Source organism: Mixophyes fleayi, chromosome 3 (assembly GCF_038048845.1).
Source record: "Mixophyes fleayi isolate aMixFle1 chromosome 3, aMixFle1.hap1, whole genome shotgun sequence".
In the NCBI taxonomy this organism is placed as follows: domain Eukaryota; kingdom Metazoa; phylum Chordata; class Amphibia; order Anura; family Limnodynastidae; genus Mixophyes; species Mixophyes fleayi.
Genome location: NC_134404.1, coordinates 65630200 through 65646565, shown reverse-complemented (window position 1 = coordinate 65646565; position 16366 = coordinate 65630200). Strand labels below are relative to the sequence as shown.

The following is a 16366-nucleotide window of genomic DNA, read 5'->3' as shown; positions in this document are numbered from 1 at the left end:
TGCTTTGCCACTTCAGTCACAACAAACACCAACCTTGGTGACTGGCTTTTTGGGCATATCACCATCCTCTAATAGAATAAAAAGTCCTATCCCGACCCTTGGCTGGGACTCAGACTCTGTAAGTGAGTTCATTGAAGATGCTAGAGACCTGGTGGACGAACTTGGCAATTCTTCTTTTTCTTTTGAGGAATTGGGTCTTCTCTGTACTCCTTTGGAGAAAAGCCCAATTGTGTCTTCAGGAAGATCCCATAAAAAGAAGAGGAGGAAAACCTGAAGGGAGCTTGTATGGAGCGTCTGGAATCCGCTCCTTAAAGGGGGGGGGGGGCAATGTTACAACTCTGTCTGTCATTTGTACCTAGCAGCAGTACCACATACCACCAGAGGTGCTGCTGTTCTGCTCCTGAACTCTGCAACATACCTGAAGGAGTTAATTTCCTTACCTGAGATCTAATTGGAACTGCACCTGTGGCACTGCTTTAAGTACCTGCCTCAAGCTGTGCTCTGAGCAGTTCATCCTTGTTTACCTGGCTGCTGCTTGTGTTCCCGTTTGTTCCTGCTCAGTTCCCCTTCTCTGCCTTTATATTGATCTTGCTGTGTATGACCTTGGACCGTGTACTGGACTCTGCTGTATTGCTTATGACCTCGATCTCTGCCTGTTTCCTGGATTTGTTGTTTGCCACCAGCCCTGACCTTTTTGACTGGACTTCACCACCGCTGTATGCTATTTCACAATATCCCTGGACTCTATCTACTTTCCTGAACAGCCTTGTGCCTTCTGGACTGGGGTAAAGACTTATACCTGTTTATGAAAACCTGCATGTTTCTGGAACTAAATCCCTGTTTATATATTTTTCTGGAATAAAGACATTTGTATTATCCTTCCGTGGTTGCTTGCTGAGGTTACTAGGAATCATAACAATAACTATATATTTATATTATATGCATGTTTTCTTTTTCTGTTAGACACAGCATTATCAAAATAAGATAGTAATTTCCACCAGTGGTACAAAGTTCTCTTCCTTTGAAATGGTTTCAGGTCAGTTACATCAAACTCTCTGTCTCCCTGAAGCTTGGTCTGAGGTATACCTACAAATGTTTCACTACCTCCTTCGCTTGTCCTTCTACAACACGTCACTGTTACATGTGTCTTACATTTATACTGCATACTAAACATCTGTGGGCTATTCTCGTTCATGATTTTTGTTTTCTTTTTGCTTCCTTTTAGATATTCAAAATAATGAATCTTCACTGTCTCTTTACTTTAACCTCTTTAAAACCACATATGTTTTGCCCTGAATAACTTTCATATTTTTTTAGCTGGACCAATTTAATTTCAGGACAAATAATTTTAGTAGCATATTTCATACTTGCCAACATTTTACTATTGGCTTCCGGGAGTTGCCGGGGGGAGGTGGGCGTGCAGGGGTGCGGGGCTCCGAAAATAGTGTCTTTTTGGCCCTGCCCCCGTGATGCAATGATGCAAAATGCGTCATTTTACAGCAGGGGCAGGGCCAAACACTGCGATTCCCGGTGAATCGCGGCGTTTGAACCGAATTCTGCCCACTTCACTAGGAAGTGGGCAGATCAGGGAGATTGCCACACTCTCCCGGGAGTCTAAAAAAAGAAAAAAATTCACGTAGGGTTCATAGCTGATGGCTTAGCCCTCTGTTATATTTACCTGGTTATTGACTGATTTAGGACTAGGAACAAATCCACCTCGTGGGTGCAAAATCCACATCTGAAAATACATTTTGTGCTGCAGTGGGGAAAATGAAAATTGCCCAACCTAATTTGTTGTGGTTAGCATATTGTTAGACTGTGGCCTAGCCCTATTGTAATATGCAGTGTATAAAATAGAGCTCGTCAGTATGTGTATATAGCATGTAAAAAATGCAGTATTTGTCCTGCATGTAGAAACATTTTGTTTGAATTTGCAGAGCAACATTGTTTGCTTAGCTGAAAAGTTTGCACACAGGCAAAATTTCCACTTTGCTCTGAATCAGCCCATTATTGATAATGCATCCTTAACTCTAGAGTAGTGTCAGGGATCTTATTAGAACAAGGGGCTCTGATACTTTGGTGATGATGTCACAGCGTGGGTGGCATAAATTAAATATACTTCCTTACTATGACAAGAGAGGCCCTAAAGCGGCATGCATTTAAACGCATGAAGTTTCTGCTTACATACACACTTACCTATCAAGGGTTAAGTTTTGCTGTAGGCTCCTTCTAGCCAATGGGATGCATGGGGAAAGGGGGCGTGTTCTGGGTTTTTCATATAAAAACACTCTCTGGCTACTATTCTGCCTCATTGGTCTGCACAAAGTCACTCCCACCCTTTTGATCATGCATAGCAGTTTGATTGCTTTATGTTTTTTCGTGTTATTAACCTTTTCTCTCCCTCATACAGAGCAGGAAAGGACTGTGATCACCAAGTGCTACATATGCCGCTATCACTGATTGGCCAGAGGTTGCTGCCCCTTCAAAAGAAAGGTGGCTCTGTGGGGGCACATCATTGTGAGTCTAGAAGGGGTGTAGTCACTCTGACGCCAGATTTAGCGTTGGCCAATCAGTAAGGGAGTTTCTCCTTGGTTTTGTGTATTCAGGGCCATTTGGCCATCCACTTGTTTGGTTCAGATTCAGTTGTTTTACCTGTCTTGCATTATAATTTCTCCGCCACCAATTTATTATAAGTAAAACTGTGACCTAATTTTGCCAAATTTACCACTGCGTCCGAGTCTTTATTTGCAATTTACAATATTAAGTTATAACATGTGGTAATGGGATTATGCAGTGGAAAGGCATCATCAACAATATGCAGTTTAAGACATAGCATGTTAGGGTGTGCAGTTCCATGCCGGAGCATGGAGGTTTTATATACAAACTGTCTTTCAAGGAGGTATTCTGTGCTGTATAGCTTTTAATACCATGTCCCTGGATGAAATCTGGTGTTCATAACGGAGAACCATATTTGCATATTTACCTGTCCACAGTTGCATCATCTCAGTGCTTCAGTCAGTTGATGTGATTACATTTGAAAGTCCCATGACGGTAAATATTGGAATTGTTGTTCCATCAACAGGCTGAAGAGTCAGACCTGACTTTACACTCCACTGTGAGAAACACTTTTTCATAAAAACATCAACCCCTCCCCCCAACCCCCCACACACAGAGGAAGGGGTCCCACCATTATTGAAGTAATAGGAGAGGGAAACTCATTTTTAAAACTGCCTTTTTTAAGTGTAATTTATCCTTTAAAGCAGACAAATTATATTGTTTTTGCTTTTAATGCAGTAGATAAAACCAACACAATCTTAATTACATGTTTTTATTAAGAAGACTGTGGCCAGTGTTTACACATATTTTGTGCTCTTTTTCAGGACTGAACATAACACCAACCAAATTGTGTTAATCTGTAGAGAGGATATTCCACCTCTGAAAAATGGTTTTCTCTAAAAACATGTTATGCTTTGCAGGACGCTTCTTCCGGAGAAAAACAAATTATTTTGGCAAGTACAGTTTTATGATAAGTTGACCGTAAGGCTACTATTCCATTGCATTACCTCTAGAAGCTGTATGGTAGCTCCCATGCATGTAAATTCAATTATATAGACAACCAAAATTCTCTGTGTAGGTAATATTTTTTTGCCATCATTATTTTGTTGAATATTAATTTTAAATAGAGTGAAATTAGCCATATTTAAAATGAGGGCATATTTTATGTTTAAATATTTAGTTGATATAAAATTGTGCCTTTGCAGTGTACAATGAAAACAAGGATGGCCTATAGCCATGAACTCACAGTCTAACAGCCTCCTTTTTAGCACTCATAACTTGTGCCACCGTCATCAGTCTGACCTTGCACATATACAATATCTCAGTAGCTGGAGGATGTCAAAAAACGTCTTTTGAACATTCGTAGTAGGGGCTGCTTAAATGTAAGAAACACTAGGACAAGAGCCACCAACAAAGTTACTAAAGTGGGCAAGGTAAGCAGCAATGACAAGAAAGTGCCTCCAGTTTTCCAATGGCAGATATCAAGATCAGACTCCGAAACCTCCTGCACGGACATATAGTTGGATGAAACATTACAGGTCACCTGCTGGCGATCAGGCATACTGATGGTACTTAATGTAAGCAGTATGTTGTACCAGCTCAATTTACAGCAGTCAAATGGGTTGTTACTTAGGTAAATGGTATTAAGGTTCCTTGTGAGCGGCTGGTTGGTACTGTACAATGGTATTGAAAGTAGTTTATTTTTATGGATATCCAGATACTGAAGAGCCAGATCAGTCAATGATGCAGGGAATGTAGTGAGATTGTTTTCTGATAGATCAAGCACAATCAAGCTCTGGAATACCGAAAAATCAATATTGCCAACAAAGGATAAGCTATTTCGGAGAGAAAGAGATTTTAGCGTTCTCGTAGTGTCCAACAAAAAGTGAAGGTCTTTCAGCTGGTTATATGAAATATCCAGATGTGTTAATGGAGTTCCTTGGAAAACAATGTGCTTGTCTAATTTTAACCCACAGTCTGATAGGTGTAGATACCTAAGAGATGTTATGTTCCTAAGGTCCACACAACCTTGATCACTGGCAACGTCTCCTGAATGAGAACACAGGAGAATCAAATTATGGCTCAGATCCAGGGTGCTTAGTTTGTCCATGGTGCTGAAGATTTGTTCAGGCAATTCCTGTAGCCTGTTATGGCTCAGGTTAAGGTAAGTGATCTGCTGTAAGCTCTGGGAGCTGACATTTATTCTCAGCTCTGAAAGTTTATTGTTACTAAGGTCCAGTGTATTGAGAGCACTTGAAATTTGTCCATATGACAAGTCGAATGTCTCTAAACAGTTCCAGTTAAGTTTCAGATAGGATAAAGAAGTCATTGCAGCAAGAAATTCGTTTGGTAAGTAATCAAATTGGTTTCTGCTAATGTCCAGAACATTTAATGTGGAGAGATCACTCGGAATGAAACCCTCCCATAAGTTAACAGTGGTGATATTGGTTGTGTTGTTTTCCATTATGAGAAAATTGACATAGGAAGAGTTTTTATCAAAAAGATTTGCATAGAACTTCATATTGTTGCTGGACAGCAGCAGTGAGCGCAGATGATGGCGTTTTGGCAAGAATGGAAAGAATAACAATTGGTTGTGAGAAATGTCTAATTTCTCTAGTTGGAAGTCGACATCAATTTCCTGTGACAGGAACCATTCAATGTTGTTAAAGCTGAGATTAAGCATTTGAAGCTGTGTCAGACCAAAGTTCTCAATACATGACAGTAGGTTAAAAGCAAGGTTCATTGTCTTCAGGTTTACTAGGCCTTCAAATGTCCCCCCTTCAATCTCATAAATGTAATTCCTCTGAAGACTGAGCTCCTTCAAGTTAGTGAGACCTTCAAAGACAGAGCCATCCAAACGCATAATAACATTGTAGTCCAGATAGAGGTATTCCAGTGATGTCAAGTTCCTAAGAAGAATAGTCACCATGTCCCCAGTAAGATAATTTCTAGACATATCCAGCCACCTAAGGGATGAGGCAGACCTCAAGCCCATGGAGACCAAAGTGTAGTTAGTAGAAATAGTGTTATCATGTAGTGATAGTGACTCCAGTTTCATTGTGCCCTGGAAAACTTCCAAATCAATAAAACCCAAACTGTTGGATCTCAAGCTCAAGTTCATCAGCTCTTGATATCGTAGCAAAGACTTGTTACTCAGACTTTCCAAATGGTTGTAATCTAGAAGCAGTTCTTGAGTATTGGATGGAAGGTCTTGGGGAACTGAGGAGAGTTGTATATGTCTGCAATCCGCCACTCTGGAAAGCTAAACCAGGAGCAACATGTTATATGATGTACATATACCGAGCAGGAAATTAGAAGAAATCAGCCATGTAGGAGCAATAAAAAAGCATGGAAGAGTCATTAGAAAATAAAGTAAGTTTTCTAAGTAATATTTTGGCAACTATACATGAGACATGTATCATAAAGAAATAGAACTAACCACACAGGTTAATGCAATGCTTAAAATGCCAATACAGTATGTATTGTACTATTATTACATTAACATATTTAAAATTATTTTGATGAGGATACATCTATTCTTTAACTTAATGCAAAATGTTATTATATCCTATAACCACTTTACAGTAAGGAATAGCCATTTTTTAAAAGCTGTGCTCAACAAATGTATCTCAGATAGAACCATTAATGAAAATATGTATCCAAGAATAAACATAAATGTAATTTTCCGGAACCAGGTAAGGAAAGACGATAAGAGTTTTGGCCACCTGACCTCATGAACGTACAAGGACAGTAGATATGGGGCTCCACAGATGTCAGCAATAACTGTTAGAGATATTTCAGTGTATTGTGAGAAATGTAGCTACCACTGTTAGGGATAACTGGATACTGGAAAAACAGTGCAAAAGTTTGAAATTTACAAATCACCATATATCGGGCTTTAACTTGCGAATATGCCTGATCCAAATTTTGCTTACTGACTTCTACAGGGACATCAAGAATAACACTGAACAATATATATTGAAGTAGCACAAATCACTGTTTCATAAAAACTTTAGGCAAGCAAGCGGTGAGCACTAGAGTCTTTCAAACTTTTATTCTTTGCAAGCTCCGGGTACCCCTCCCAGCAATGAAGCTCAAAGAAGAGAACGAAACCCCTACAGACCATTGGCCCCTATATAATGATCATTAATTTTAATTAGCAGAGAGAAGTCGCTGCTGCCAAATGAGACTGTTTGGTTTCTGAAAACAGAGAAGAGTATTGTCTATGCTCACTTGCTTTCTGCAAAACAACAGAATGTTAGAATTAGAGATGGGCGGGTCCGGTTCTCCGAGAACCGAACCCACCCGAACTTTGGGTATCCGAGTACCGAGCTGAGCAGCTCGGTACTCTCCCGCCAATTCCGAATCCAAATCGAGGCCGAACGTCATTGTGACGTCGTCGGATCTCGGGACTCGGTTCTCGCGATACTTCAACTTTATAAATACACGCCTCCACAGCAATCCATCGCCATTTGACAGAGGGAGAGAGCAGGGTGTAGTCATAGGCTAATTAGAGCAGGGACAGAGAAAGAATACAATATTGTTCTTGCAATTGCTCTAACCAAAATCGCTAGTGCAGAGAGGAGGATAGAGGTTTATTATTTTTTCTTCATATTTGGCACTCCCCAGCGCTTTTGGGTTGTCCCCCATAATTGTGCATTAATATTTCTGGCTGTCAAAAGTCATATCTGTCAGCAGTATCTACTCAATAAATGTTAGCACTCCTCAGTGTTTTTGGGGTGTCCTCTCTAATTGTGCATTAATATTTCTGGCTGTCAAAAGTCATATCTGTCAGCAGTATCTACTCAATAAATGTTAGCACTCCTCAGTGTTTTTGGGGTGTCCTCCCTAATTGTGCATTAATATTTCTGGCTGTCAAAAGTCATATCTGTCAGCAGTATCTACTCAATAATTTTTAGCACTCCTCAGTGTTTTTGGGGTGTCCTCCCTAATTGTGCATTAATATTTCTGGCTGTCAAAAGTCATATCTGTCAGCAGTATCTACTCAATAATTTTTAGCACTCCTCAGTGTTTTTGGGGTGTCCTCCCTAATTGTGCATTAATATTTCTGGCTGTCAAAAGTCATATCTGTCAGCAGTATCTACTAAATAATTTTTAGCACTCCTCAGTGCTTTTGGGGTGTCCTCCCTAATTGTGCATTAATATTTCTGGCTGTCAAAAGTCATAACTGTCAGCAGAATCTACTAAATAATTTTTAGCACTCCCCAGTGGTTTGCGCTCAGAATGGATTCAAAGCAGTCCACATATGATCTGAATGAGCAACCAGGTTCTGTCACCAGTCCTGATGTTAGTGTTCCCAGTACGTCATCTGGCCAAGGCGATGTCAAACAACAGAGTGTTTTCAAATTAGTGCAAAAAACAAAAACCAAAAAAAAATTTACTGTATTGAAGCGAAAAAGAAGTGTAACTGAGCAAAAGTTAAGTGACGATAAAAAAAAAATTGCAAGCATGCCATTCTACACACGCAGTGGCAAAGAGAGAATGAGGCCTTCACCTTTGGCTATTAGTGGCAGATCCCAAAAAGTTACCCAGCCTACAATTGGTGCACAACTACTGTTACGCGTCAAAGCCGAGCTGCAAGATAACAGTGAGGCATTACAGGAGAATATTTGCTCTGATTCACAAATGACAACAATCCCTGTGGAGAGTCCATCCAACAGTGGGATGTCTAATCGTGAGCATTCTGCTGATGTGTGCCTTAATAGCCCGAGTGTAGCCGGTGATACCCAAATTGAGGATGCCACTTTGGAATTAGAAGAGGATGAGGGGGAGATTTGTGTAGGCGACGAGGGCGCTAATGATGATGTTGATGATTATGATGCAGACAGATACCAAATTGCCTTTCTCAATTTCTATTTATATTCTAGATTATATAACGGCTGAATAGTTTTCTATTTTACTCCTAGTGGAGAGAGGATCTGATGCAGACAGACCAAACTGCCTTTGTCCATTTCAATTTATATTGTACAGTATATAACGGCTGAATTTATTAGTATTTTATACAAGTGGAGGGGGGCCTAGAGAGACAGAAACCAAACTGGCTTTCTCCATGTCAATTAATATTGTACAGTCTATAACGGCTGGATTTTTTTGTATTTTATACAAGTGGAGGGGGGCCTAGAGAGACAGAAACCAAACTGTCTTTCTCCATGTCAATTAATATTGTACAGTCTATAATGGCTGAATTTTTTAGTATTTTATACAAGTGGAGGGGGGCCTAGAGAGACAGAAACCAAACTGGCTTTCTCCATGTCAATTAATATTGTACAGTCTATAATGGCTGAATTTTTTGGTATTTTATACAAGTGGAGGGGGGCCTTGAGAGACAGAAACCAAACTGGCTTTTTCCATTTCTTTACATATTTAACTATAAGTGTAGGGTGTAATATACATTCAAAGACGATGGCTGCATTGCCAATATGCATAGATGGAGAGGAAGACAATCTGTTTTGTGTGTAGAATAGGCCTACCAACGAAGAATTAAACTGTTTTTTTGGATGATTTATTACCTCAACAATTAGATTACTTGTCTCTAAAACAGTTGGAGCACTAAATTGGGTTAATTTAGGCCCAAAAACATGGATTTTCCAAAAAAATAGCAAAACAAAACCAAACAAAACCAAAACCAAAACCAAAACACGCAATGGCAGTTTTGCAAAACCAAAACCAAAACCAAAACACGACGGTAATCCAGATCCAAAACCGAATCCAAAACCAAAACACGGGGGTCAGTGACCATCTCTAGTTAGAATGCTCTTTATAGAAATATATCATGGAACCTTAAATTTATAAAATAAAGATAGTTTTTCAGACCAGAGAAAGTCTTTATGTGTGGGCTCAGGACAGCACTCGAATGCATTAAGGAAGCTAAACTTTTATTGCACCCATATACAAACTGGACAGCTTGTCATACCACCAGCATCTTTGTGAGGCTGATCACTATGGTGGGTTTTGCAATTATCTACCCCAGTGACTTTTTGGAACCAGATCTCTATGGAGTGGTGAGATTATATACACTGGTCTATTACCCTCAAACTGGAGTGACTTTAGTACTCTGGAAGACCTTTCACTCCTATCACACAGACTGAGCTCACACATAAAGACATTCTCTGCTCTGAAAAACTATTAAGTTTATAAAATTGATGTATGATAGATATATCTTTTTACACCTAATCAACCCATCATAATTGATCAGGTCCATATGCTGGGTATATGCTGTCAGTATTTTATGTACATGTTGATTATTATAGCGGTTTTATTTTATTTTTCATTAAAACCATAGTTTATATCTAACTGTCACAAATGGTTTCAGTCATGGTGGCATCTGAGGGTCAGAGCCCTAGAGTAACATTTATAATTAAGAAAGTGCAGTACAGGAGAATTGCTAGGGACTATTGATAGGAACTGCACAAACCTTTTCTAGACTGGCAGCTGGCTTGGGCTTAAAGAAACACAGGAAGGGTTAATCTGTTGTGTGTAAGATAAACATTGGTGGTTTGTAGGTGTTGGAGGGAAGATCTGTGCTTATAAGATTCAGTCAGTGCAAATTCCTAAGTCTGTCAGACCAGTATCTAACGATCCTGTTACCTGTACTGTATTAATATGACCAGCAGGAGCTTGTTTTACTTATGTGCTGCTAGTTACATGAAATCCAAATACTGACGTTCTTTGACTTATCTGCTGTGTATCAAGAATGTAAACTGTGTATATCTTATCTATATTTCTACTTATTGGGAAGTCTCAAGTTATTATTTATGCATTGTGATCTGGGGAGGGCTGGCAAATTTTAGCCCTGGGGGCAAAACTCGACTCAGCCTATTGGGAACATTTTAGAGGAAATAAAATGCAGTTGGCCCAGTGACCCAGCCCAAGGTAGCCCACTATAGGACTGGTCGGGGGGGGCAGATGCCCCCCAACCCAGCCAGCCCCTGATTGTGATTCAACTATACTTAGCATAGTTGCAGTCCTGTTCTATATTATGAAAGGAGTATTGGAGATAATCTGCTGTTCAAATGAAAGACTGAACTTTTATCATTTTAAACCTGTGTCATCCCAGTATTGTGCTACTTGGTGCCAGAGGTAGAGGTTATCAGCAACTATGGTCTAATCATGCTTAAATTCAAAATATTTCCTGACATTTATGTCCTGTGATATATTTATATAAAGAGGTTTCTAATATTCTGTTTTCTAGTGGAGAGCAAGAGAGCGCAGCCGCTTTCATTTCCATCTTATCCCTCCCAGCAGTAACAACATTTGCCATATTATGCTGGAATATCTCTAACAGAGATTAACTACTGACATCTGTGGAGATCTTAAGTAGGATCCGCCGTGTGCATGCACCTTCGGGAGATATAGGGGTAAATGTATCAAGCAAGTTTCCGTCGGGTTTGAAAAGTGTAGATGTTGCCTATAGCAACCAATCAGATTCTATTAATAATTTATTTAGTACATTATGCAAAATGATAGCTAGAATCCGATTGGTTGCTATAGGCATAGGCTATAACATGTCCACTTTTCAAACTTGCTGGAAACTCGCAGTTTGATACATTTACCCCAGGTGTTCAGAAAATCCTTACAGTACACTGCCTTTTCTTGCTTAGTACTGGTGAGTAAGTTTGCTCTAGGGTACATGTTTTCATTAACGCTTCATTTTTAATTACATTTGGTGAGCACAATTTTTTAGCGGTAACCATTAACTTAAGGTGTCTGCTAATACATTTCTGCACACTGAGTGATATAAGACACTACTCTGGTCATAAAAACTTTAATTGACAGTATATTAATTGGTATTGCTGTATATATTAAAGTTATGGCTGCAATTTATTAAGGGATATTTACGATGTGGGTCCTTGGTGGAAGTATAAGTGATAACAAAGTGGTAACAAAAGCAGTGTCAGACTGGGGTATGCAGTGCCAGCCAATTATAATGGCCCAATGTAGAATTTTGTACTTAATTAGTTCATGGTGCTGATACACAAGAGGAAAATAAAATCACTTTTACCATGTACTCCTTGTGTTAAACATTCTACTGTGACCCACTCAGGCTTAGGTCCTGTGCTGGATGATGTCCCTGCCTTGGGTCAAGACATAGTCCATCTAATCATTCTTAGACAGATAGATGTACCATTACACTGTCCACAGGGGTAAATACTTAGAAGAGTACAAGGTCATGGTCACAATTAATAATATGCAAAACTTTTATTAAATGTAGAAAGTCACTTCATAAATACCTATGTACTGACATTTAATAGTCTTTTGGACATTTTTGTGAACAGGTGCTGGGCTGTCAATTTTGTTTCATCTGACTGTACCTTGATGAACTTATGGAAAGTCTCTTTCTGTTATTTTTAAATAACTAGGCATGAAGAGCTGGAGATGTACACTGTTGATCTTGGTGTTTAGTGTGCAGAACATCTAGAACTACCTGTGTAACAAATGGTCTACAATGGGCTTTGTGGAATATGAGTATGGCTGTTTGTGATCTGGCACAGGACACAGAAAATGCAAGTGGAACAGGAGCCCAATACTGTGTTTAGCATATACTGGGTTTAGCATAACATAACTAGCTTTACATCAGAGGTATGATGCTAATATAATGTAGGGTCTACTCACCAGCTGGCAGCCACTTTGTGAGAAGCGCTTTGCTCCATCAGCATTGTTCCTCCAGTGTATTATCAGGTACATACAACCCAATGAGTACCAGAAGGACACAATGGCCATATCATCAGTAGGTGTCCTGACAAAGCACAAGAAGACAAGCAGTTGTGATTTCTCTTTTGTCAATGATGAAGCCAGATTGATGTTCAGGAAAATGGATGTTGGTAATCGGATATTTTATTTTATAATAATGACATTACTTTCACTATTATTTATTATGTACCTTTATTATAGTAAGTAACAGAAAAAAACACACTGGAGGTAAATTACGAGGTGCAAAACATCCGCTGTGTAGGGCAAAGGCAGCTTAGGACTCGTCCTGTACCTAGATTTGCACAATTTGCTCCTAGACATCTGGCGAGGCGCGTGGTTTTACAGAGCAACATGGCAGCATTTGCGGAGGATTTGTAGTTGGCACAAGCAGAGTGGAGGAGGTGGACCAGTAAAGTGCAGAAATGTACTTTTGTTGAGCGAGATTATTTCATTGAGATGCATGGGTGGATAGGGCACATTTTAAGGGTGTTTCTTGTTCTTCTGAGGGATATATGATTTCTATCACTCCACAAAAGGACTTGACTCTGGCTGGTGTTCTTCAAGTCTCATCCTATACCGTAACCATATTGCACTTCAGTGAATGTGCATTTTCAGGCACATACCGGGCAATGTAAAAAAAACAAAACAAATTTCATTAATGTCCCTTCAATCTTATTACTAATTTAAGCCATACATGAGGCTAAGCCAAGAGGTATTTTGGGAGAAAAATGGAAAATGTTATATTTTATTGAAAGGGTTGATACTAAAGTTCAGTGCGCCTCTGGAGATCATTCTGACTCTCCGCACAAATTGGGGCATGTTTAGGTCGAAGGCGGTCAGAATTTCCGGCAGAGGAAATGCCGGACCCGCCTCCACTACTCTTTTAATGTTAGCATTTAGGTTAACAACATTGTCAATGTCGCAAATCACACTAGTGACATTGGCAACCTGTCAGTACAATGGAAGTGTCGGCATTTAGCCTGCCGATATGTTCCTATGTTCCGGCAGCTTAAGTGCTGGGATTTCCACTGCCGGAATTACATGCCCCACCCGTTTAGGTTGCGGAGATGTCTCCATAAATCTTAAAGTGCATTGAGAAGATCATCCAGATGCAAAGGTGCAAAATCAAGGAGTTTTGTGGTACACAAAGAGTGTGCTTCATAAATAACCTCCAGTAATATTATAATAGCATTCAGGACATTCAATATATTACATAACTACAAAGTACCAGGGGTAAAATAGAAATGGGTGCAGTGATATAGACAATGCAATTAGAATGCAAGTAGAATCAAAGATAGCAATAACTAGGTGGTATGTAAAATTCCAATGGCTGAGCCCCAGCAATAGTTCTATATGTAAAACATATATATATGCTTATACATATATAGGTTACATTTCCAGTGTTTTTAAACTATGTTTTTGTTTACAAAGGGAAGGACATAGCTAATTACTTCCATAAACATATATTAGTATAGTCTGGAAATTCTATGAAAGGCTATATCTTTTCTTGCAAAATATAGTTTCTTTACTGAAAATATGTTAATAATATTGTCACACCTCTTCATCCAATACAAAAAACAGACGTAACATTGGTTCATCTATGGCAGCTTGGGCAGAAGGGCAGAGAGGAAATTAATTACCTTTATCTGAAATTGGCCAATAGAGGAATCAAATTAAACAATATTTAAATAGCAAAAAGAGACTCTTACAATTTTCTCCTAGGGTTGAGAAGTGGATTGGAAAATTGTGATTTTATGTAGGTTACTTCCTCTCATAATGCTATTCAATTTACTTTTGAAGACAGATCAGAATTCAGCTAAAACCTGCCTAGTATGCAGAAAGAAGGTAGATAGTCCAATATCAGGGACTCCCACACATCCCTCTTACATATAATGCTGCCCAAGTATACAAAATTGTTAAACCAATCCTTACTACCCTTCTGAAAGTTTGATAGCGCTAGTTAAGTGCTAATAAGGTACAACTAGCATGCTTTAATGGTAATGCAGGGGGACACTTGCTTTTTGGCTAAGAAGAACTTAACCTTTGGTAAGGCTGTGAGGGCCTAGGCCTTTCTTCTATGGCTTCCTATAAGGAATATCGTCTTTAAGAGCTGGTGACGATAGGATGTGGGTCCATTAGTGGAGATAAAATAAAGTTCATGATCTGGGTATTGCTTGCCATTAGATGTAGACATCCCAATGAAAAGTCGAGCTGAACTGAAGGCCCTGAAGAGGAGGGGAAGTCCACGAAACCTTTAAATAGGGGTAAGGGATTTGTAATTCACCCGAGTTCTACATGGTCATGATGAAGTTCTGCAGATTAAAAATGTTTTTGGAAAATAGCTAATATATGGATAGCTATTGGTAGGAGACTAATAACTATGAAACTGTAAACTAGGATACTCATGTGACACAACATATGATGCTATTAAAAACAATGTTATTTGTTTTTGTCTGTTTCAAAAATTAGGAGAATCTGGGTGCATTGAAAATGTGAATTCTTGTAAAAGTAAGTTTAGGTCTTGCAGATTTCCAGAAAGAGAACCCAGGACTGACCTAAGAAACTTGGTATGCATGGAAGCTGAGGCATATATAGAGTTCCAAATAACTATGTAAGCTTAGAGTGGAGCCAGTTCTGGAGATGTTATACCAAGGCCTTCCTTTAACAGCTTACAAATAACTTGATATAATTGTGATAAAAAAGAGAAGTGAACAGGAGAGGCTGGTGAATGTTAGCCCATGGGCTGAGACTTGGCTCACCAGTCTATTACAAATATTTTAAATGTAAAAAAAAGAGGTATCCCAACCCAAGGTAGCCCACTATGGGTCCGGCTCGGGTGCAGATGCTCCCCAGTCCAAGAGCCTAGTCAACTCCTGAACATAAAGCAGAGGTTACTATCCAAATAATGTAAATAACTGAGGTGCCAGTGAAAGACAAATTTGTGGGGAATACAATTCTGGGAACACTCAGAAGTATTAAAAAAAAACTCAGGAGCCTCTAGTTGTCATATCATTTGTGTCAAAAGAGCATGAAACCATTATCTATCTATCTACCTATCTAATGTATGTATGTATGTATGTATGTATGTATGTATGTATGTGTGTATGTGTATATATATATATATATATATATATATATATATATATATATATATATAAAAACATTTTCATGTTTAAAGCTGTTTGCACACAATGTACTTTTTATGCCCCAGGTGACATCAGTTATATATATTATGCCTTTATATAAAGTAACTAGATTTAATAGTGAATCCTCTGTATTGCAACTCACTGCAGCAAAGTTCTACATTTTGAGTTACAATCGGTCCTAGTGACTTCTAACAGCAGCCTGTTCAATAGAAGTCCCTTCTTTCTTTTTGTGGGTGGTTTTACATGTGGGTTAGAAAACCCCAGAAGACACAATAATAGAGTCACTTACCGCACATAACCGAGAGCACATCATCTTGGGTTCAACTTGAGATGCTGGGGGCCACAGAAATGAATGAAGAAGTGGCGTCATTGCAGTCTAGGACCTTGGGATGTTGGATTGGGACTCATCAGTGAAAGTCGCATATCTAACCTACAAAGTTAGTATGAAATTCAGCTGCGGACGTTTGTTTAAAATCTCACTGTGCAGCCACAGAATGTTCAGCAAGAAAAAGCAAGTTGGTGACAAATGCACGTTACAAGTTGATGTAATATTGGCGAAGTTGGAGGCGAGCAAGTGTCAATGTGGGAGTCGGTAAGATGTTAAGTGGAGCTTGGTCAATTAGCCGAGAAGCGAGGTGCACATGTGGTCATCTTGGCACATGCATGTTCTGAAACAGAACTGCAAATTGCTCTGTGTGTTTTTTTCTTCCTTCTAGGTTATTTTAGATCTTGCGGAAGGAAATAACGGAAACCAAAGTCACATGAACTGCTGTGAGTGTGAAATGAAAAAAGTTTTAGAGCAGTCACTAGGTTGTGCTTCTCCAGATAGTTCTCCTTTTTCTTTTATACATTTTCATCAGTAGCTCACAAAACTCTCTCTGTGGGATACAGTTAAATGATTACATTCTTTTGTTAGTGGGATGTGGCAGTTGGTTGAGCTACACAAGTATAGG

The 16366-nt window shown here is 39.1% G+C and overlaps 1 protein-coding gene across 2 annotated transcripts; it reads right to left on the bottom strand.

The window, feature by feature from the left end:
* Positions 1 to 3314: 3314 nt before the first annotated feature.
* Positions 3315 to 16131, bottom strand: NRROS (negative regulator of reactive oxygen species). 2 transcript variants are annotated; one of them, XM_075201594.1, is made up of 3 exons: positions 15703 to 16131; positions 12190 to 12313; positions 3315 to 5818 (listed from the first exon to the last, which is right to left on the bottom strand). In XM_075201594.1, exons 2-3 carry the CDS (start codon positions 12295 to 12297, stop codon positions 3878 to 3880), a joined length of 2049 nt encoding a protein of 682 aa, XP_075057695.1. In that variant the 5' UTR covers positions 12298 to 12313; positions 15703 to 16131; the 3' UTR covers positions 3315 to 3877. The 2 variants fall into 2 exon arrangements, with proteins under 2 accessions (XP_075057695.1, XP_075057696.1); XM_075201595.1 differs by lacking the exon at positions 12190 to 12313.
* Between the last annotated feature and the right edge of the window lie 235 nt (positions 16132 to 16366).